This window comes from Meriones unguiculatus, chromosome 3 (genome assembly GCF_030254825.1).
Source record: "Meriones unguiculatus strain TT.TT164.6M chromosome 3, Bangor_MerUng_6.1, whole genome shotgun sequence".
NCBI classification, from domain to species: Eukaryota; Metazoa; Chordata; class Mammalia; order Rodentia; family Muridae; genus Meriones; species Meriones unguiculatus.
The window spans coordinates 8224603-8248805 of record NC_083351.1 but is presented as its reverse complement, the minus strand read 5'-3'; the positions used below and the strand labels follow the sequence as shown (position 1 = coordinate 8248805).

At 45.2% G+C, this 24203-nt stretch overlaps 1 protein-coding gene across 5 annotated transcripts in view; it reads right to left on the bottom strand.

Annotated features, from left to right (window-relative positions):
* Positions 1 to 24203, bottom strand: part of Vps13d (vacuolar protein sorting 13 homolog D) — a 224513-nt gene that overhangs the window by 167166 nt on the left and 33144 nt on the right. For all 5 annotated transcript variants that reach the window (XM_021649137.2, XM_021649138.2, XM_021649141.2 and 2 more), the window contains exons 18-25: positions 22896 to 23031; positions 18645 to 20858; positions 17026 to 17177; positions 12603 to 13634; positions 9509 to 9599; positions 7667 to 7793; positions 5942 to 6122; positions 2320 to 2502 (exon numbers count right to left, since the gene is read on the bottom strand). In XM_021649137.2, coding sequence (XP_021504812.2) covers positions 2320 to 2502; positions 5942 to 6122; positions 7667 to 7793; positions 9509 to 9599; positions 12603 to 13634; positions 17026 to 17177; positions 18645 to 20858; positions 22896 to 23031 — 4116 coding nt within the window. The remainder of the gene's footprint in view (positions 1 to 2319; positions 2503 to 5941; positions 6123 to 7666; positions 7794 to 9508; positions 9600 to 12602; positions 13635 to 17025; positions 17178 to 18644; positions 20859 to 22895; positions 23032 to 24203) is intronic.

Below are 24203 nucleotides of genomic sequence, written 5' to 3'. Positions count from 1 at the left end.
GCCTTAAGAAAGGCTTTCCTACACAGACAAGAAGTAACTCCCCCAAGCAACCACACAAAGAGTAAAAAAGCAGGCTTCTCCTGCAGCGAAGTATTTCACAGGGTCAGCATTTGGGGGCTTTGATTTGTTTTAAGTACATGAATGTAAACTAGTCCACTGCTGAATCCCATAAGGTTGTTTTTTCTTTTATCAAACTAACCAAAAAGCAAAAGAAAGGAAAGAGAGGGAGGGAGAGAGAGAGAGAGAGAGAGAGAGAGAGAGAGAGAGAGAGAGAAAGAAGCCAACCAACCACATTATACCTTGAAGAAAAGGCAATCTTTGTAAGTACTGCCACCTAAAATCAAATCCTCAAAAACAAAGACAGACAAGTTTTGTCATTAAAATCCTATAATTTGTGCTGTTATTTGGCTTAACAAAAATAGGAACCTTTTTGTAAAAACATCTTGGAATAGTTTGGCAGTTCTTCATCCACAGCTAACTTTAGAGCACACTTGTCAGCCCATATACAGACATCTCTGACACAGAAAATGAGCCCATTCCCTTTTCTGGAAGGGGAAAGAAGCGAAACACTGCTGGGGAACTAGATTACTATTTTTGACTACAGATGACCCTCTGCTTCATAGTTAGTGTGATCTCAAAATACAGATGTAGCAAAACATACTACAAAGAACTCACTATGTGACTTTCTGTCGCACTCTCTAGACCTCCAGAGAGGGAGAGGGACTAGAGATAAAATGCGATCACCAAGAGCTAAGGAGCTCGTTAATAAAGCATGCACACTGGACTCACCATTACCGAGTTGGTAGACACATCTACACAAGAGCCAAAGGCATGCTCCAATGCATGCAAGAGATGTCCCAATGCATGCAAGAGATGTCCCTGTGCCCCTGACCCTGTGACCTCCTTGTCCTACACACATATGCATCTGACCCTTCAGCTGCACCTCGACTTCCACTCTCGGTAACCTGCTGGTGAATGTGCTTCCCCTGAGCTCTATGGCTGTTATTGGGCAACTTACTGGGCCTGAGGAGAAACTGTGGGAAGCCCTACTCTGTCGTGGGTTAGTCAGAAGCAAGAGACACACCTGGGCCCTGTGGCTGATGTTCAAAGTGGGCCCAAGTATCAGGCAGCTGCACAGCCTGAGGAATTCCCAGGAGGTTCTACAGAGTTAGAAAATGGATGGTGTAGGGAAGGCCTCACACAGCTGTGTCAGAAGTGCTATGAAGAAACAGGACTTCTTTATATATGCAGAGAACTTAGCACCAAATAACATATGATGGGCATTCAGCAAGTGTCAGCTGCTTACTGCTTTCTTCGTTGTTCTGACGAGCTTACAATCAACTTTTATACTCCTCTCCATGAGGCCTATCACTTCTCCTAGATTAGTAGCTGCTGGGCAACAAACAGGCACAGCCCCTGGGGATTCCAGCAAGTCCTTTTCCCACACACAAAAGGTGAGCAAACACTGAGTAAGCAGAGGGAATAAAGACCTGGAGCAAGGAGTGGTGAGAGAGCACACCCTGAGAATGGCATCTCTGCCCTTTAGAAATGTCGCTCTGCCTCCTGCCAGGCAGAAACCAGTGAGGGGATCTTCAGAGTGTCTCCAACATCTACACAGCTTTGGAACGCTCTGGCTGTTCATGCTCAAAGAGTTCTCGCTTCCCCAAATATAGTGAAAATGCTGGCAAACCTCACACTGACACTGAATACCTCCAAGCTCGATAGGAAACAAATGTCCAGGTCATTTAGACTGCCAAGTAGGACACGATTTAACAGTTTACCACGAAGATATGAAGTGTCCTCAGATAAAAACAGGACAAAATCATGACAACAGCTCATCTAAAAAGGAATGTCCTTTTTTTTTTTTTTTTAATTTAATTTACTATTACTGTGTAGGTACCTGGTGTGTGGCTGTGAGTATGGGTACACGTGGGCATCTGAAAATAGCTTTTGGGGGTCTGTTCTCTCCACTGTGGTTCCAGGGGTTGAACTCAAGTGGTCAGGCTTGGTGGCAAGTGCTTTTGCCTACTGGGCAATCTCAGCAGCCCAGGAGCACTTTACACATGTAGAGCACTGTGACAGATGGAACCTGGTACCACGCGGTTGTTGACTGAAACAAGTTAATTATACTTAATGAGGGTTACAACTTAACATTATTTCAGTTGAAAAGGTTAGTTGAAATGTCAATAAAATGCTTACGAAATCTCTCAGCCACATGGCCTCAGAAGGAAGAGCAGACCCTGAGCTGTGGACCGGGGAATTTTCAGTTCATATTCAAATGAGAATTAAACTGAACAGCCACAGACACTCCTGGCTCACCTTATCTTGTAAGGAGAAGGTTCCAGGAAAACCAGCAAAGAGAAACTTGTTCTTCACTTTCAACTTGCCCAAATTTGCAACTATCAGGTTATTTGATCTGGAACTTTCTGGGATGAGAAGTACCGGGGCACCAGCCTCGATATCCAGAAGAACCCTTGAGCAGCGCTGTGCCTGGTCCCTCACCTGGTAAGGAAGGAAAGTAGGCAGAGGCTCAGTTAATTCTCCAGATGTATGATCAGACCTTCACAGAATCCAAACACTTTTAGAAACATATACAGCAATTAAAGAACACAAGAGTTTATTTGTGGCCACCACAGTAAATTAGAATCAGAAACAAACCGATAATGGAAAGTCCCCAAATATTTGGAAATTAAATTTCAAACTCCTAAATAACCTACAGATATTCTTCACAAAGATGAAAATATATTACACTAAAGGACACATGTAAGCCAATGTAACAAGTACTGGTTTTGGTTTTTGGTTTTTTGTTTTCAAGACAGGTCTCTGTGTAGCCCTGGCTGTCCTAGAACTCCTCTGTAGATCAGGCTGGCCTTGAACTAAGAGATCCAGCTGCCTCTGCCTCTCAAGTATTGGGATTAAAAGCGTGTGCCACCATATCTAGCAAACAATGTTTTATGTACATATGTGTTTTCCTGAATGTACATATATATATACTACATGAGTGCCTGGTGTATAGGAAGGTAGAAGAGCGCATCAGAGTCCCTAGAGGTGGAGTTACAGACAGTTGAGGATTCTGGGAAGAGAAAATGGCTCCTCTGCAAGAGCAGCCAATGCTCTTAACCACTGAGCCATTTGTGCTACTTTTTTTAAGAGAAAAATACAACACTGTAGTACAAAGGGTTTTTTCGGGGGGTGGGGGGTGGAGTACATTCTGAAGATAGAACCTCTGCACTCTGTCACTAAGCTACACCCACAGAAAGAGTCTATACACTTTTTAATTTATTTAATGTGTGTGGGTGCATTCTGCGGCACACGTGCAGAGGTCAAAGGAGAACTCTTCAGTGTTGGCTCTCTCCTGCCACCTTTACTCAGGACCCCAGGCTTTTGTGCAAGAGCCTTTAAATACTGAGAGAACACTTTACACGCCTGCCCACACTATCTTGCCAGGTATCACCATAACTCATTAGCTTGTCATCTCTCTAAAATATACTGGGAGAGTAATTTTCCTTTGAGAGTGTAGCCACTGGTGGGTTACCCATGCTTTGGTGAAGACCCCACATCCACATGTACATGAGCAGCTAACTAGACTCAATGGATTATTCAAAATAAAAGAGGAAGAAGACATAAACTGGAAGGTGACTTTGTAGAAGCCTGAGGGAGAAGCAGGGCTATGATAAAAACACATTGTATACCTCATAAAGCGTCAAAGGAAAAACATAAAACATATTTTTCAAAATAACTTTTAAAACATTAAATAATATCTAGGCAAGGTAACACATGCCTATAATTCCAACAGCTGAGCTCCAGCATGTGGATCATAAGTCTAAGGCCTGCCTAATCCACACAGGCTGGGTTAAAAACCAGCCTGACTTACACAGTAAGACACTGCCTCACAGAGCAGACTCTGGGGTTGTAGCTCAATGGTAGAACAGTTGGTGCCCAGTGCAAGGCCCTGGAGTCCACTACCAGCACCAAAGTGGGGCAAAGGATCAAGGCACTGTAGGTGCCAGGAACATGTCCAGGAAGGTTTCACCCATTTGGAAAATCATGCAACAGTTTCCAGAAGTGACTTCACTAAAGCTCTGTAAGGATCCAGAAGTCCAAAGTGTCAATCAGAAATCTCTTCTATTATTTTTACAGAGACCTGAAGCTAAACTTCAGAGGAACTTAAAGTGTGACTTAAAGGTGAGGGATCAACCTGACACACGGACCACACACTGCTAGAGAGAAAACACCTCTCCTTTTCTCAGTGAGATGTTATAGATTTATCTCTGGAGGCTTAAAAGTTCTATTGATCATGGACCAGAGAGATGGCTCATAGATGAAAAGTATGGCCTGAGTTCCTTTCCCAGCATACACATTGGGAAGCTCACAACCACCTGTAACTCAAGCTCAAAAGGAACAGATGCCACCATCTTCTGTAAGCACAACATTCATGTGCACATGACCACATACAGACACACCCATTTGCATAACTAAAAATCAGAAGTAACTGTTAAAGTTCAACAGCACCTTGTTGTCTGTGTAAACATGAGGGCATGAATTTGGATCTCCAGAAGCTACATGTGCTGATCAGATTTAATTGTAAACTTGATAAAGCCTAGAAGTACAGAGCCTCAATGAGGGAATGTTTACACTGGGTAGGGCTGTGGGAATGTCAGCAGTGACAGGGGACATCTAAACTGATGTGGGAGGACCTAGGCCAGTATCACCTAGGCACAGAGTCCTGAGCTGTTTAAGAATGGACAAATCAAGCTGAGCAAGCAAGTGAGTATGCATGTATTTGTGTCTCTCTGCCCTGGACTACAGACGGGATGTGCCAAAAGCTCCAGCCACTATGACTTTTATAATGGACTGTGACCTGAAATTATATGCTAAATAAACCGTTTTCTTCCCCAAGTTGCTTTTTGTCAGGGTATTTTATCAGAGCAACAGAATAAAACTACAACATCATGTAAAAGTCAGGCTCAGCAGCACATGACTGTAACCTCAGTGCTAGAGAGAGGAGATAGGAAGATCTTAGTGGCTTGCTGGCCAGCCATGTGAACTGAAAGGTAAGCTTCAGGTTAAGCGAGAGGCCCTGTTGCAGATGTAAACATGTTTTTGTTTTGATCCCAGGGGTAGGATATGGGACTGATTCAGATTGTCCACAGCAGCAAAGTATTTGCCTCCTGTGGGCTCTGAGAGGGGCACTTTGCCAGCTGCTGTTTGTTTAATTCTGAGGCTTCTGAGAAGGCATAAAGGCCAGAGTCCAGACAGTACTGGGAGGGTGGGGAAAAGGCTCTAAGAAAGAAGGCTCCTGGTACTTTCCCCCTACTGTTCCTGGTTGCTGTTGATACAGTTTGATGACAGGAAGTTGGAGATACCCTGAACCAAAGACTGGACCTTCCATAAAGAACCTGCCCTAACCAGTAGGAAGTAGCTAAGGAAAACCCCATCTCCCAAACTCCTGTCTCTCCTACCTGGTATTGTGATGTTGGAAGGAATTGGGGTGGAGAAGGGAGGAAGAGATGGAAGAAATGTAAATAAAATCGTTAAAAACTAATGCCTACAAGTCCCTGTCTCAAAAACTTAAAGTGAGGTTACTGAGTAAGATACCCGATGTCAACCTCAGATCCCCAGATATGGCACATAAGCAAACATTCTCCCTCTCTTCCCCCCTCCCTTCCTCCCTCCCTCCCTCCCTCCCTCTCTCTCTCTTTCTCTGTCTGTCTCTCTCTCTCCATTATTTTATTGTTATTCCTTAAATGTCTGTTTTCTAACTAGTGTGGAGCTCAATGGGAGGGGAAACTGAGAGGAGCTGGAAGAGGGAGAAACCATAATCAGAATGTACTGTATGAAAAAAAAAATAAATCTTTTTCAATCAAAGAAAACAGTATTTTGAAAAGTTCTACAGATCAGTCAAATTGAAAGGGCAACTTGGAGACATGATGCTACCCACCGTCTGACCCTCAATAGCAGCTCGCTGGCGCCCTAACACGTCTTGCAGCTGTGTGAAGTGCTGAATGAAGGCCACTACCTCAGCCTGAAAGCGCTGTGTGTGCACATACTGCACAGAGGCCATCTGGAGGCTCACTCGGATGTCATGCTCTCTCTGGAGCAGAGGGTCTGGCTGCCCATATCTGGAAATTGGGACAAAAACAGAAGTCAGACAGCAAGATTTGAGTATTAAAAGAAAACTAACATTGATTCAAGGGCTTCCCCTCCGAAAAGCTTTAGCTATTAAATGGAAAACCCCAAAAACAAGCTCAATAACTTTCACATTGTGCTAAGCACAATACACAAAAGCATGGTATGACACCCAAGGCTACCAGCAGTGGACACCACGGAGCACAACACTGACCACAACTCCAGAACACACCTTGCGGGCACCTCCGCATCCTTGCCTTAAGGGCCACAGCTTTCCTGCACAGACTGTGACAATACGGGTTTGGGAAGTAATTTAAAAAGCCATGGAGAAATGGAGGCAGAAGAATTACTGCTTCTGGGGAAAGGGAGGCTTCTAAAAACAGAGGAGCTGCCTTTCGTCAGTGAAATGTAGACTGTAATGTCGAGTGTGGATTCAAAGATGAACAGAGGACTTTTGCAGTCACTCAGAATCTAATGGGCTGTGATACCACAGTAAGAAATGATTACACAGGACACAGTCAGTGGGGGAAGGGATTCATATTTACTAAGGAATGCACTTTGGTGCCAAGCAGAGTTCACATTAATCATGTTATCTCTTGTAGAACCTTGTCATTGTGGTATCTAAAAGAAGCAAATCAATCTGAACTCTAATGTCCAAATTCTCAGTCCACAGTTGTTTTGGGGGAACCACTTTTCTTAAGACTGACAGAACATTAGCACACTAAAAGTGGGAGGTGCCTGCACAGGAGCCTGGACCTTATATAAGAATACTGTGAGCAGGACTAGACAGCCACGCTTTCTAATAACTCTCAAGAAAGCTGGAAAACTCATGTAGGAAAACCATTCTCTAAAATAAGTAGACAGGCCTAAAGTCCAGCTAGGAAGGCAATATTTATTAGCAACAAGAGCGCTCAATGCTCTCAGACTGAATTCATGCCAGAATACTCAGTGCTCCATGGAAACTTAAAGACTGCTAAACTCAGGCCCCAATTATAGTCAGAGACTAAGTGATTTACTATAGGTCACACAGCAAGTTGACATTAGCTGACAGAGCCCAGGTCTTCTGCTAATTGGGATCGTTTCAATCCTATCCCATACTCTTACGGCACTAAGTAATCTCCAATGCAAGCAATCTCCAACACAAATCTTTAATATAATTCAATGTAAGTCAGGACTCCTCACAAGCTAGATCTTTTCAGTTTTACTTTAAAAAGTAAATTTTTTTTCATTGTTTAATCAATAAGAATTTTAAACAGTGAGCTGGCAAGAAAGCTCAGTGGATAAAAGCACTTGCTGCCAAGTTTTCAGACCTGGGTTTGATCCCCAAAACCCGCATGGTAAGCAGAGAACCAATTCTCCAAGTTGTCCTCTGACCTCCACACACACACTGTGGGAGACACATAGAAAATAAACACATGTAAAACAATGTTTAAAAAGAACTCTAAACAGCAGTGATCACAACACACAGCCAGGGAGGAAGCGCACACTTTACTGCAGTGATCACGACACACAGCCTGGGAAGAAGTGCATGCTTTACTTGAAAGTCTGGAAGATGAGAGCCTCTTCTCCACTCGTGGTGAAGCGTTCTCTGTAGAAGTCTCCATGCGGCGTGAGGTCACTCAGAGATAAGCTCCCGATGCTTCCCTGCAAGGCCAGGTCTCCCTCTACATGTATGTGTTAAAATTAGAACATGTTATTATGGACCTTTTCTGAAATCGTTTAATGTATCTGAATTAAAACTGACATGCACATGACTCCAACTTCCACTCTGTAATCACACTAAATGTCAGAGATAATTTTTCAGATGCCAAGACACCAGAGAAACATTTGATGTGCTGTTTCTAAGGGTCTCAATTCCGAAGCCTAAAGGAGCTAGACAAGTCTAAATAACAATAAAGTCTATGCAAAGCTAGCAGCACTGCATGCTAGGGAGTACCCCTGCAAGGGAAAGGTATCAAACGAAAAGCATTTGCCAACTTCAGGGATAAACACTGGCAGCTGCAGGCAGAAGCATGATTCTCTGAGACGAGGGCACTGCCTAGAAGTGAGTGAACCATCCAGGTCTATCCATTGAAGTAGGCATAAAATAATAAGGGAGGAAATGTCTGTGTCAGCTGCTCAAGCAACACTGAGTGGGCCTGAGGTGACTAAGGGAAGAAAATCAAATGATGCGTGGGCATAGACAGTGCTGACACTGACTGGAAATGTGGCTGACGGCAGGAGCACAGCCCTAGGGGTAAGAGAATGCAGATAGCTGCTGGGGCACATGCTCCTGGAACGTGAGCATGAAATGATCCTCCCAGGGAGGTCCAGTGGCTCCCTAGAGGTGGGGACCAGCCTGGTCTGCATGGAGGCTCTAGGTCAGCTACTCAACTACAATTTCTACTGGACAAAACCGATCATAACTTTACACAGCTGTCACCATGTTCACCAAGGGATACCTAGACCTCTGGCAGGCCAGGTTAGTTCCCCAGCAACTAAATGGAATATATTTTATAATCTCTAACAAAAATATCACGCTTCTCCAGATTAAAGAGCACTCTTCTGGGATGCTTTTCTAAAATAATACCAGACATGAGACCTCTCTATCTTCTGCAAACAATATTCTTGGCTACATGACGGCAACAGCACCTTAACCCTCACTACTGCGTACAACTTCCTTAAGGAAGAAGCGGCGCTTGAGCGCATGCTTTATACACGATGGCAGTGATTGTGCTCTTGTAAGAACTCCAGTTTGCGAGGGCCAGGCAGTAGTGGCACACGCCTTTAATCCCAGCACTTGAGAGATGGAGGCAGGTGGATTTCTAAGTTTAAGACCATCCTGGCCTACAAAATGAGTTCCAGGACAGAGAAAAAAAAAAATAATTTCAACCTGCAAAAGCTCATCAGAAGGGGCCAGCTACAATGGCCTGCTGCAGAATGCTACACCCTCTCTCGGCAGGGCCCTGACTTAAGAGTTCAAACAGAATAAGTTTGACCCATTTTCCCACAGACAGCCCTCTGACCTGCCTGTCTTCCAGATCTAATTATTAATAGCTCCTCATTTCACTCTCAAAACTATCCCATTTTGAACAACAACAAAAAAAATTATCTGGTTACTCTACAGAGAAAGATACCAGGGGCCTACCCAAGCTTCAGAATGAGACTCTTGGGGTGAGGTGGGAGAAGAGCAGGGAGGAAGCTATGCCTTTGTAATAAGCTGTCCAAACAATGCTGATCCCAAAGCCAGGATCTGGGAGCCACCACCCAGAATGAAGGCCATAGCAATTCCCATAGCCAAGACAGCTGTATACCTTACTTGGCATGTGACCACAACTAGTTTTGTGCTGGGTGGTGGAATACTCACAGAACTGTATGCACTTGACTTTGTCCCACTTACCAATCATCTCCATGTGTGCTACTAATTTGGACACATTTGCTTTAGCAAGCTCGCTGGTGGCCTTACTCAACACAAGAGAAAGCGAATGAACCTAGGACACGAGATACAAAGCAAAAACCAAGTTACTGAGGGGAACAAGAAATGGCAGGACAGAATGAGTGAGCACAAGGACAGGCTTAGAAAGGTGAGGGTAAACATTTATTTGTTTATCCAGAGCATGTGTGTGTGTGTGTGTGTGTGTGTGTCCCCACACATGTGGGAGTGCATCTGGGTTTGCACATATATATGGAGGTCAGAGGGCAATCTGTGGAAATGAGTGTACTTCTTCCACTGTGCGGGGTCTGGAAATCCAACTCAGACCGTCGGGCTTGGTAGCAGGCACTTAGACCTGCTGAGCCACCTCACCAGCCCAGACCTTACATGATGCAAATTTCATTTGTGCCCAGAGCAGATCTGCTGATGGAGCCCACGAGGAAGGAGTTCCAATTTCAGATGCTGTGACCTCTCCTCTATATTTGTCTGTAGGTGGTGAAATGTTACGCAGTATAGAACAGTTCCCCATCTTAGCATTCGTTGTTAGCACTGCACAGTTCTGTAATGACTCACAGATCTGGAGATCAGGGCTCATCTGTAAACTCTATGTAGGCAAATGATGAAAATGGAATCCTGCTTAATGCCTTTGAACCTATATTTAACAGAATCCTCTGTTCAGCAATGGAACTTCAGGGCAACAGGGACAGGGACTTCTGTCGCAGGAACAGAATTCTCTAACACAGGCTTCATTACACTAAAGTAATTCCAATGACTGAAAATACTTCTGTATCTAAGAATTTGCTGGGCCGGCCCCCAGCTCTTCTCTTTAGGGACCAGGCACTTATGGAAAAGAAGAAAGGAGCAGGAGATGGAAAGACATATGTGCCACACACTCCTTGTCCTCACGACTGTCACAGAGTAGGAGCTCAGGATTCGCTAGGTGGGTAAGCAACTCCAAGAGAAAAAAAGAAGAGGATGGCAGAAAGAAGGGAAAGTCTCAATGAAAGGCAAGAAAGTGAACCGATGCTCTCACTCCTCTGACGGGGACCACAGAAGGATCTCAAGACATCAAGATCCCATAAAAAGGTAAAATAAAACCACCAAGGATCACACACCCTGGGTCTAAAAACTGCTTTGTTGGAGGGGACCCAGCTGTCACCCACTTCATGGCATAGCACCTTCACATCACTGAGAAAAGACCCACTATCCTCTGCCTTCTGCCACAGTGACAAGAAGCATTTGCCACTTTGATGCTGTCCTCTCCAAGAAGCACACCTGAGTCAGATCCCCCATTAACTTCTGATCCCCAAAGCAGGATGAAGTCACGTGGGAAAGTCGGAGCACTGCTGGCGTGTGGAGACACAATAGCGGCAGCTCGCTTTACATGCAAGAGACTACACCGACAGCAAATGCAGCACGGGATCCTAGCTGGACACTGACTCAGACTTTCATGTGTTGTTTCACTGACATCTTCTCATTCTGTACCTAACTTACCTCTCAGAAAAGCCTAGCACTTGCAGAGACCAAAGGGAAGGCCTGAAGTCTCTCAAACCATTCATGCCTCAGTGAACTATCTGAGCAGCCCTAGAATTCGCTTTAAAAGACTTCATGAGGAAAAGAAATAAAGGTGATGTGCTGGGTTATAGTGTTGGTAATATTGAATGTTCATGACTCATTAGAAATCTACCATAATAATAATGTTCAAAAATTCTTATTTCAAAAGCTGCATTGCCAGGAAGCATTTATCTAGTCCTTTTCTGCTACAGCATCTATGCAAAGGCCCCAGGAGCACAGCCCATCTTATAGCAGGGAAGGATTCCTGAGGCAGATCTCCAAAGGCACAAGGAGAACAAAGTCACCTTTATAACATATCAAATCCAAGAATGCCTAAACACTGCCACTTCCGGTCAGTGTGCGAAGCCTAGTGCCCCAGAGCCTCAGAGCACAGCCAAGTGGTGTGTTCAGTGCCCACTAAGTAAATGGCAGAACTGGTTTCCCCTCCCCTCATCTCTCCTTCCAGGCTTCCCACTTGTAGAGGAGTGAAGCCTGTTGTGGGAGAGAAAATCAAGACAACATCAGCATAGGGTAACAGAGTCCCCTTCCTGGCTCTGCTCCCAGCAGTGTGTGCAGGCAGCATGCACCAAGACACACAGATAAAGACCGTCCTCCCCTGGCACACAGAAGTGACAAGCTGCTGCTGCGGAGGTGCCAGCACTCTTGACAGGTGCTAGTTACAACAGGCCTGTATAGCCCCAGTCAACTCCATGGACCTGCCTGCTGTTCCATCATAAACAGCAGGCTGCCTTAAATCCAACTTTAAATACTACCTTACGGGTTTTCTTAATATTTACAATACAAATATCAAGGTGAAGGTACAAGCATGACAATCCACATCATAATAAAGACTATGATAGCAAAACAACCACTCACCAGATGCTTGCTACAGCCACGAACCATGTGGAGGGCCTCATTAATCTCATCTCATGCTGGGGACCTCTATATAGGCACTGCAGCACACTACCCAGTCTACTGATGAAAAACCTAAAGGGGGGAGGTTCCCTGATTCACCCAAGGCCACAGCTGCAGGTTACAGTCCAAGGACCAGGACTCCATCAGGCAGTCTAACTTTGCACAGTGCATTCTGTGACCACCACTACAGTGAGCCCAGAGAAAGCGGACAATGCTGTGAGAGGGTGGGGAGCGAACAAGAAACTCTCGCACAGATGCTGCTACTGCGCATCAGACACTTGGCTGGGTGTTTTACCCATGCTGTGTCACATCCTCATAGAGGAGAGATGATCAGGAACCAGGCTAGAGAAGCAAAAACGATTCCCTGGGCTCACATGGCTCAAGGGAAAGCTGCTTAAACTACATCTTCCCTCTCCTCCAGATGGGTTTTTACAACAAAACCCTTTCTAAAGCATTGATGTCACTAGCCTTATTTCTCAACAGCCAGGCAGAGACTACACAGCCCTCTGCCAATGAGAGCTCTTTTCTAGGATAAATATAAAAGGCACACATTTAGATATGATTCAAACACATCCTCAGAGAGTAACACTACCTTGACATCCAGCTTGGAGTTCACTGGCTCCTGGAGCTCAGACTGCATGGAAGTGCTGGACTCTGCCTTCACGTTCTGGTGAAAGCCCTCGGGTGGCGCCTTCATAGCGTGGTTGTCTGCAGTGGAGCCAATCCCAAAGAAGTCTAGTATCACCACCCAGGTTTGCAGGGTGATGAGCACATCCAAGCAGTTAAAGTCAACGTCGATGCTCCGGTTAATGCGACTATAGCTGGAAGAGAACTCTGGATGCTTTTTATCCACCAAGAACACATTAATATGGACCAAGGAATCATCAAATTTGCTCTTTCCAGCAAGCACCTTGGGCTCATCCACTGAGGGAGAAGGAGGTGGGGTCTGGGGGCAGCTCTTGTCCTGGACCTCCTTTTGCTTTTTCCGAGATATGGAAATGGGTCTTTGATACAACTGAAAGACATTAGGTGCTTCCTCCATGTGGGAAGGGAGAGACCGGGGCATGTCGGGATACTCCACACTGGATACCGACGGACAGGACTGGGAGAGATACTCCTTCTGTGCTAAGCTAGACGGCTTGGGAGCCCCTCGAGATACCATCAGGCTCTTATACTTGGAGTCTGGATTCTTCTCCAGTAAGTCTTCCATGAGGAGCGAGCGCAGTGCAGTCTGGATAGATAAGGTCTGAGGATGGTCTTTATTGAACTCCACCTCAAAATCCTGAAACTTTAAGCTCACAAGCCCTTGGGCCCCCAAGGTCAGATCACCACTCAGCTGAACCTGCAGCTCCGATATACAGAAGTTGGCTTGAATCTGAGTGAAGGCTTTGGCTTCCTTCATAGACAAGGACTTCTGAGAGGTGCTGGAGAAGCTGGAGTGGCTGAACAGTCCATTCTCCTTCCTCTCCACAGAAGGTTCTCCACAGGAGCTGAGGGGAGCCTGGGGGGAGTTAGGGAATGGGGAGGACGGGGCACTGGCTGCAAACTTATTCAGATCTTCACTGTACACGAGGTTGTCCAGTGTCTGTAAAACCTGCTCGTACACATGCTTGGCCAACACCACCTACATTCAAAGGGAACAGCCAGGTTACTCCAGAGCCACTGAAAATGTATTTGTGATTTTATGTAAGGGGCGGGGAGGGGGCACCCATGGGTGCAGGTGTCCACAAAGGTGGGAAGAGCCAGACACCCACCAACCCCCAGGAGCTGAAGTTACAGGCCACTGGGAGCTGCCCAACATGGATGCTGGGAACCTAACTCAGGTCCTCTGGAAGAGCAGTAAATGGCCCTAGTCCCTGAGCCATCTCACCAGGACCCTCCAACACTATCATTATCACATAGACCCCAATTTCCAGCTCGTATTTCTGTTTACCAAGAGGTTTTAAGTTAGGTGGCATCAAGGACCATCTTTTCTTTTCTGCCCACTTCTATTCACAAGGCTCACCCTGGCCACTTGTAGGATAATCTACGCACATCAGTGTAGCAGCTCTATGTGTGCTCTATGTGTGCTCAGTCAGCAAAGCCACTCTTTCTAACCGTGCAAAATAACTGCCAAAAGCAAGGAGGAGACTTCCAAAGTCTAATGTGGGCACAGCAGAGGTCTGAAAAACAAGACTCTAAAACTACTGTAGATCAGCAGTCAGCAGGACAAATAATGGTCAGCACTTATCAAACAATGATGCCAATCTGCAATTCTATGGGTTTTTGTCTCTTTCCATTTCCATTTTGGGGCTGGTGTGGGACCCAGAGCCCTGTGCACAATAGGCAAACACTGTCATTGAGCTGCACCCCCGGCTTCTTACTTTCTTTCAGTTAGAATTTATTATTTAAAAATATTTTCAAGTACATCTTTTTCACTAATTAAGGGCAATTAACAGAGGGATCCCAACTCACAGATAGAAAAATTTTGACAGACTTGGAAAGTGACCGTTCCATAACCCCTAATTTAATCTTCATCCCCACAGAGTTCATTAGTGGGATGAAGCAACAGAAATGACTGACAGGGAATTTTACAAGTGAGAGATCAGGTTCTTACCACCTACACACCCTCATCAAATGCAGACATTGTGTGACAGATATAATGTAACCGGAGATGCATGACAGCACCTGTGACATTCTAGCCAAAAGAGAAGCAGAGCTAAGAAAGACCCAGACTCCAGGGAAGCCTGTGTGGTTCACGGCAATACAGGCTTCAATTCAGAAAGACGCGAACAACAGCCGATGTAACCGCATGGGCCACTCTGTAGGCACCTGACCAGTTACCACACAGAATCGTGGCAAGGCACGTGGGGCAGGGCAGACCCAGAGAGACCTGAAAGATACCATGCTAACCACAATCTGCAGACCCTGCTTGGACCGGCATGCAAACAAATCAGAGCGAAGACGTTCTTGAGAATCAAACGCCATCACAATACCTAAGGAGGCACATAGTTCAGACACAATGTTCCAAACACACAAGATGAAGTGAAATAAAGCCTTCGATTTGCCTTAAAATGTGTTTTAATTGTTTATTATCCTTATGTGTGCTTATGTGTGCGTACATGTGTGTGCCACGGCATATGTAGAAGTCACAGCATGTAGAGTTGACTTTCTCCTTCCACCTTAGGAAGTTATGATGGAATCTGGGTTATTGAGCTTTCACAGCAAACACTTTACCTTCTCAATCACTTCACCTGCCCCCTGCCCAAAAACATTAAAAAAAAAAAAAAAGCCTAGTACTGAATAGTAGAAACAGGAGAATCAGACATGGTAGCTCAGTGTCCAAATGGGTTCTCTAATAAGGGGAACAGGAACTATTTCTGACATGAACTCAATGGTGAGCTCTTCCACGGGAGGAACAGCCTTGCTAGGCCACATTTGCAGCCAGTCCTGAAGAGACTTGATAAGCTAGGGTCAGACGGAAGGGAAGGAGGTCCTCCCCTGTTAGTGGACTTGGAAAGGGGCAGGGAGAAGATGAGAGAGGGTGGGATTGGGAGGGAATGAGAGAGGGGGCTATGGCTGGGATACAAAGTAAATAACCTGTGATTAATATAAAAAAATAAATTAAAAAAAAAAAAGGTCATCCTCAGCAACACAGCAAGTTAGAGGCCAGCCTGAGATACATGAGTAAGGAGGGCTAAAGAGATGGCTCAGAGGTTAAGAGTACTGGATGCACTTACAGAGGACCTACGTTCAATTCCCAGCACCCACACTCTCAACCTTCCGTAACTCCAATCCCAAGAGATTTGATGCCCTCTTCTGGCCTCTGTGGGCACTAGGCACACATGTGGTACACAGATATTCATGAAAATAAAACATCCATACATACAGAATAAAAAATAATAATTTAAAAAGAGAAAAGAAAGAGAGCTGGGGAGGGCTTCTCGCCCAAAGACTCACACCTAGGAGCCACTGATACCAACAGATGTGTTCCAGGGCTACTTCAGAGCAACTGCTAGACAAAGTCATGACCAACCACAGCCTGACAGAGTGTCTACTGTGCTAAGATCGTGCATAACTCTGTTGAAAGATCTGTCAATGAGTTGAAGACTGACATTGTTTTACAGTCTGGTCCAAGTGTGTCCAAAGTGGGATGAGAATTACATCCTCCTGGGAAAGAGCGACTGGCTTTTTAAGCAGTAATTCCCCACCCACTGGGGGCTAGAGTCTACTGTCTTCCTTTGTGTCACATGGAAAAGGCCATTGCCCACGGACAAAAAGCCACAACCAAAGGATCCCATGTTGCTGAGGGCAGCGGAGGCTGAGTCAGGAAGACCATGCGTTCAAAGTCAGCCTGGACTATAGAGATTGTCTATGTTTATTAGACAAGTAATCAACAACATGAACATGGATTGATAATATCTCCTTAAACATGTTTCCCTTCCAACACTTAATATATATAAATATATACCATTATAATCTGAGTACTACAATACAATATAAGTATAAAATGAATACAGATGGGGCCAAGGAGACAGCTCAGTGATTAAGACCACTTGCTGCTGTTGCAGAGGACTTGTATTCAATTCCCTGCACCCACATAGTAGTTCACAATCATCCTCACTCCAGTTCCACGGAATCGGGCACCTTCATCTGGCCTACTTGGGCACTAGGCACATACACAAGGCACTCCATACACGCACACAAACACTCATACACATAAAACTAAATAAAACTTAATTAAATAAATAAACGAACGAACATAGGATAAGTGTCCCTAATCTAAATCCAAAATACCCCTTAAATCTGAAATTTTCTGATAGCTAATACAACATTCAAAACGTTTCCAACTCAAGGACATTTCAGACTTCAAATTAGAGATCAGAGAGGCTCAACCAGAAAGGTTTTGCCAATGTCTCAAATACACAAAGTTCTAAAACCCAAAATGCATCTAGTCTCCCACATCTCAGTCAAGGAACAATACCTGATTGGCTCTCAACTGCCCTGACCTGAAAATCAGTCCCCTGTTTATTTACCTGAACTGGATTGACAAATTTTCCTTCAATCTTCATGATGCTGGATGCCCCCAGGTCATCTGGACTGAGAGAAAAAGTCAGCTCTGACTCTCTCTCGATAGGGATCTTCTCCAGCTTAAACTGGATGGTGGTGTTGTTCAGGATATGAAAGGCTGGCAGAAGACAGAAGAAATGACAGACCATGAACACTAATATATGGCTTGTTACTGACCATCAAGTGTCTTGTCTATAAAATAAAGTCCAGTGGTTATCTGATGGCAACTGAGTCTCTGACAGAGACCAAAATGCACAGTAAGCAGAAACACAAGACAAGTTCACAAAGGGGAAAGAAGGTATTTTCACGACATGTTCTGCTTGGCAGCTTCAAAACATAAAATGGTAAAAAGATGACTCAAAGGGTAAATAAAGGCACTTGCTGCTAAGCCTGCTAAGCCTGACAACCTGAATTCCATCCCCAGAACCCCCATGCCTGAAGGACAGAACCAACTCCCATAAGTTGTCCTCTGACCTCCACATACAGCACTGTGACACTCATGTGGGCACGCACACACAACAGATAAACATAATTGAAAATGTATATGACATGGTAAACACCAAGTCAGTCCATGGACTACGGTACATTCTCTTAGCCATGACAGCTAGTTTTCTAATCCAGACTGCCCCTTTCCCAGCTTTCAGAAATAGACTCGGCCTTATCCGGCTCCAGACAGCACTCCAGCTGAACGCCTATTCCGCCCAGAGAAAAGACCTGTTCACTAAGCATGGAAATGAAGGACAGGCTCGATGCAGCCCGCTGGTCGAGTGTGCGCCTAGCATGAGGCCAGAGGCTGACTCTCCAAACTTCCAATGAATCAATGAAGGACTTTCTGAGACCCACAGATGTTTTCAAAGGCATTGGTCCCTTCACTGATGAACAGTCTCTAGAACATCCCTGATTCCGTAGCTGGACTGCTTGGGTCTGACTGTCTGCATCCAGAATACAAACACAAAACGTCATTCCTTGTACCCTGCATGGTACTAAGACTAAGAGCACTAAAAGAACACAACATCCAGAGGCCAGGTTTCCTCTTCTATTTACATAAATCTCCTACACTATCTTAGGCTCCAACATTTAACCAGAAAAAGCGTACAGCTTAGAACAAGAGAACAGAAATACTGTACAAAATGAGGTCACACTATTTCCGTCCACTGAAGCACCTCTGTAAAGGAGCATTCAACTAACCTCAGAAAGTAACACTTCAAAGCACAGTCTTTTCCTTTTTTTTTTTTTTTTTAATCGGTTGATTGGTTGTTATTTTTTGAGACAGGGTTTCTCTGTGTAGCCCTGGCTGTCCTGGAACTCACTCTGTAAACCAGGCTGGCCTCGAACTCACCCATCTATGCCTGAATACTAGGATTAAATGTGTGCACCACAGCTCCTGGCTCAAAGTACATTCTTATTTTGTCCAAAGAGAGAAAGTAAAACCATGCCGGTCCTCTACAAAGCTGTTAAAAATGACTTTTCACACATCATCCAGTGATAACCGTCAAATGAAGGGGCTCTGCTGTTTTCAGGGACACATACATAGGAGCTGGTTTAGAACCCTTACCCACACGCAGGACATATTTCTACTTCTTACCTTGGCCTCTATGCAAAGATTCAAAGAAATCATGTCGTGTGAAGTGAGCCTCCTCCTGACTGTTGACACTGGCGGACCCAGAGGGTGGACAAAATATCCGACTGACGTCAGGCCCGGCACCATCTCGGCCTGCCAGCTGAGTGCAGTTCAGAGAGTAGAGTTTAATGTCTTTGATTTCCACCTGCAGGCGATCACTTCTGGATTCATCATCTCCCGCCACAAAGTTCTGGATGAATATCTGCCCCAAGTGCCCCACCAGCAGCTCAGGGCTCCCAGGCCTCCGAGGGACGGAAACCACGGGAGACTCAATGTTTACGTTCAAGATGAGCTTCACCGTGTCCGACCGCGGGGAAGGAAGGCCAAACCCATAGATTTCATTCTCCTCCAGGACAAAGGGCTCCCGGGCCTTCTTGGGAGTTTCGAAGAGTGACACCATCTCACTGTACTCGGCAGTCTTGGTGGCTAACACTGTGGTAACTTTGGTGGCTGCGCTCTTCAACATACTGCGAAAGTTTTCTTCCAGCTCATCCATGGATAAGGCCAGCTCCTTCAGGAACTTAGCAGAGTGGCTGTAATGCAAAGATGCCATCTTCAGGTTGAGAAAGCACTCCTGTTTTGATCTCTCAACGAATGTGAAACTCAAAGCCTCGCTCAGGGCTGCATCTTCCATTCTGACAAACACACTTTCAAAATAGCCGATGTCGCTGACTATGTTCTCGTAGCCCACAGAACTGCCGATGCTGACGACGTACTGGTTCTTTACATTCTCTTGTGTCAGATCCATGAGCTGCAAACAGCCAAGGGAACCATTCATGTCAAACGAGCTACCCATCGACACATTCACTTTGGTGCCACCAATACTGGCTGTTGCAATTTTCCTGCCATGTCTCTCCCCATCGGCCAGCCCCACTGTCCGAAGCAGCAGGAGGTTGAGTCTGTGGATCTCTACGGCAACCTCCGTATTCTGCTCGTAAGTAGACTGAATCGTGCCCTGTTCTCTAATGCTTCTCTCAAGGTCAGTCATCAGAGGCTGAGGGCTCACATCGTCCTTTTCCTTAGGGAAGGATTTCTGAAGAAAACCAATGAGCTCCACAATGGTCTCTGGGTTTAGGATGATGTCCAAGTTATTCACCTGAAGGGAAATCACCTGCAGTGTGCTGTCTAAGTTCATGGACGGGCACTCTGAACTCACAAACTGATATTCCAGTTTAATGAGGGACTCTTGTTCTTTGGTGAGAATTTTCTCCAGGGAGACACCAGGAGCTGATTGGTCGTTGAGGGTGGACATATCAGTTAGGAGGCCTACAGTAGGTCCAGAGACAGGGGATTGTGCCCTGCTATCCCGGAGGCTTCCTGTGGGAATATCAAAACTCAGATTCTTATGGGAAGCCATCAAAAGGTCAAAATCAGCACCATAAGTTTGCATAGTGTCCACCAGGAGCAACCCGTGAACAGTCAGGGAGACTTCAGCATCATATGGCCTCTTCACAAAGTGAGCATTGGTGCCGAAGACCTTGAGCACTGAGATGTAGCGGCCACTGCTCTCAACACCCAGCTGCATGCAGTTCACCTTGAATTCCGCCAGGAGGAGCTGTGACTCCACCAGCACCTCCCGCGTGTGCTGCTCCAGCATCACGATGCTCTGGGTCAAGTTCATTACTGAATCCTGCAAACTTCCTCGAGGTCCCTCCTGGGGAAAAATCTTCTCTCTGATCTGGGTGTCAGGGGGCTTCATTTCCGGAGTGGTAAGGAGAGCAAAGCAGTTCTTCAGAGCAGATATCTTATCTTCATTGATGTGGATTTTTAAGTCTGGTAAGTTGCCTGAGAGCACCGCCCCAGGGTACTTGGGGTCTGATGTATAAATCAGCCGACGTTCTAACTGCAGGTGAACGTTGAACTTCTCAACTACGTGTGTTGGCCCCACATCAATGTCCTGCACACGTTTCCAGTTGTCTCTCACACGCCCTACCATGACCTGGAGGTCCATGAACGCCAAGGAGTACCTCTCGTACATCTGTGTGCTCATGAGATGAGCCTGAAGCTGCTCCTCACTGAACTCCACTCCAGAAAAGGGTGGAGTTTTCTCCCCATTGCTGCTGCTGGTCTCTGGAGGTGGGCTACTGGGGGGTGTGGCAAGAGGGGTCTTATATTCATCATCGCTGAACTGACTCTCTTCAGAGGCTGACCCACAGCCGCTTTTCCTCCTACAGTCCTCTACAGGGAAAAGGGAAAGATGTTAACTGAAAAGCCTAATTCCTCCTCCCTTCCTTCCTATCTTATAAGGAGGGCTGGAGAGAGCGCAGTGATTATGAGCACTTTCTGCTCTTGCAGAGAATCCAGGCTGGGTTCCCAGAGCCCACATGGCAGCTCAATGCCTGCCTGCACTCCAGTTCCAGGGAATCAGATGCCCTCTTCTGGCCTCTTCAGGCTTCTACACACATGTGGTACCCATAAACTCACACAAATTCACACTGAAAAATAAATTTTTAAAAAGAATCTCAAGTCCCACCAAGTCACAGACATATATATGAAACCTTGAGAATTCTAAGAAATATTTCATCACATCAGAGGCAGAGGCAGGCATATAACTCTAAATCCCGAGGCCAACCTGGTATACATAGTAAGTTCCAAGCCTACCAGGCCTACACTGTGAGACCCTGCCTCAATTTATGATGATGATAATCATGATGAAGAAGATGACTACGATGACGAAAAGGAAAAGGGAAGTTTCCACCAAGCTGATATTTTTTAAGTGGATGAAAACGGCAGACATAACACTGTGTATTTACTATCATTCAGTGTGAACTTATCTATTACACTGAAAACCAAAACACCAGGAGTGAGAAAGTAGGGCTGTGAGAATTCCCCTGGCTCATGCAAGCATGCTGAGCCCACTAGCAACTGCCAACATCTCTGCACCTTGTCACTGGCAGAGCTGCTGACACAACTCTCTTACGGCACTCTCCAAACTTACACACTTCTCCCTTTGTTGTAGTGTTCATTTGTTTCCCTTCCACAATATTCTTGCTTTATACAATATCTACCTGGCACATAAAGGCAGAAAAAGAAAACTAACAACGTTAACTGCAACTGCTAAGCACATGCAATGACACCCATGCCACCGCACATGCACCATCATCATAATAAATAGATACAATTTTAAAAATAAAAAATTAACTTTCCATTTCTAGCACTAAATATTAGGAAAGGTTTGTTAAAATGCACAATGTCACACAGAAAAATGAAGAAAGCCACAGTGAGATACTCCTCCACAATCCTAAGATGGTGTCACGTGGGGAAGCTAGAATCATCACCAACCAGTGGGCATAGAAGCCATTTGGGAACGTAATCTGGTACTACTAAAGATGGTAACTATAAGGCTACCACACAACACAGCAACTCCACTCCCGGGTGAGTATGTAAAAGACCTGAAGATATATATCTCCACAGAAACATGGCCTGACTGTTGCCAGAGGTATCAATGGAGTGAGGGGGCTGGAGGTGTGGTTGCAAATGTTTACTAACCAAAGAGCAGATAAATAAAATCTGGTATATCCATAAAGGGACTAGTAAAAGCCATAAAAGGGAATGTGATACTACACACACACACACACCACCACCACCAACAACAACAACAACAACATTCATGAACCTTGAAAGTAATATTAAATTAAAAAGGCAGACATGAACAGCAACCTGTTAAAATAGTCCATAAGCATGAAATGTTTAGAACAAATAAAACAGAGACACACACACACACACACACAAAAAAAAAAAAAAGATTTAGGTTGGTTGCCAAAGAAGAGGGAAAAGGGGTTAGAGACTGGCAACAGCTTTAGATTCAGCCTGGCTGAACTAGACAATTTTAAATGTGAATTATATCTCAAGTTAGTACTAAAAAGCAGTAGGTGAATTTTGTAGGGTTTTTGGTTTTTGTCTTTTTTTTTCCAATGTGTTTGCCTGCGTACATGTATGAGTACCACATATTTGCCTGGTCCCTGCAGAGGTCAGAAGAGAGTGTCAGATCTCCTAAAAATGGAATTAAGGATGACTGTGAGCCACCATGTGCTGGGAACTGAACCCAGGACTTCTGCAAAGGCAGCAAGTACTCTTAACAACTGAGCCATCTCTCCAGACCCCAAGCTTCAGAGCTTTAAAATGTTATGAGAATCTTCTGTCCAGCTTTACTTAGTGAAGCAGACAGACCAATGCACTAAGACAGGCTTGTGTTTCCGTACACTGACACACTACCTTGGGTAGAGTTGGTCAAAAGCATTCTTCCAAGATCCACAACAACCAGCACAGGATTCTTGAAGGTAAAATCATCTGGAAATATCACTTGAGGGGCAGAAATGTCCAGTCGAACAGTCCACCGTTTACTTTCCTCCTGTAAGGGACAAATAAAACTCAGGTGCAAGACTGCTGAAATTCCAGAACTCAAGAAGCAGGAGGCTACAGGTTCAAGGCTAGCCCGGACTACTCCATTATAGCATGGCTAACTGTGACCGCCAAGGAGCTTTATGGAGGTATCCAAGCATTCCTGAAACCCCAGCCAGAATACCAGTCCTTGAGACTGCAACACAAGACACTTAACACTTGTTGGCTGGAGATATTACCACAGGTAAAGACACTGGAAGTAGAGAGGAAAACTTAGCAAATTACTAATTTGAAGAGTTGTTTGTACTAATGATCCATGGATTAAGAGGGCTTTTGTTCATAATTTTTGTTCATAAAGTTTTAAGACTTTGAAATAAGTATCAGTGGGTATGGTAGCACACGCCTTTAACCCAGCATTCAAAAGGCAGAGGCAGGCTGATCTCTGTAACAGTGTGTGTGTGTGTGTGTGTGTGTGTGTGTGTGTGTGTGTTTTGTCTTGTCTTATTGGCTCGTTTATTTTGATTTTCATTTGGTTTTGTTTCTGTTTTGAGATAATAAAAGTAGCATGAAGTTGGGTGGCAGGGATGTGGGGAAGAGTCTGGGAGGAGTTGTGTGAGGAAGAAAAAAAAAATTAATAAAAATTAGGAAAAAAGAACCCTCCGTTTTGAAGACATCGGGAAGGCACTAATAGCTGTAATTTATGCTGAACCACGCATATTCAGGAAAACAAGACTAATTCCCCACCCCCACCACAAGTCCTTAGGCATTTGACTTGGAATACCTCTGCCAACCTTCCATCCACAGCTGGCTGTGCTGGTTTCAAAAGCAGCTCCTCTTGTCTAACAGCTCCACCTACTGCCATGCTTGGGCAGCACACTACCAGAAACTTGCCTTTCTCTGAACCATTAAGCTGTTTCTGAGCTCTCCCTATCTATGGTGTCCTTGAATCAGTTGGGCACACAACCACAGGTCGCATGTTGTTCTAGCTAAGTACCTTCAGATTACAGTAAGAGGAAGGCTCTTCTGTGACCTACTTGCAAATAAGGTCCAGAGAGGGACTCAGGCAAGTCTCGAAAGTCTGAGGGGTCAGTGCTGAGGGTGGTGACACATGTCTTTAATCCCAGCACTCCTGAGGCAGAGGCAGGTGAGTTCGAGGACAGCGTGGTCTACAAAGAGAGTTCC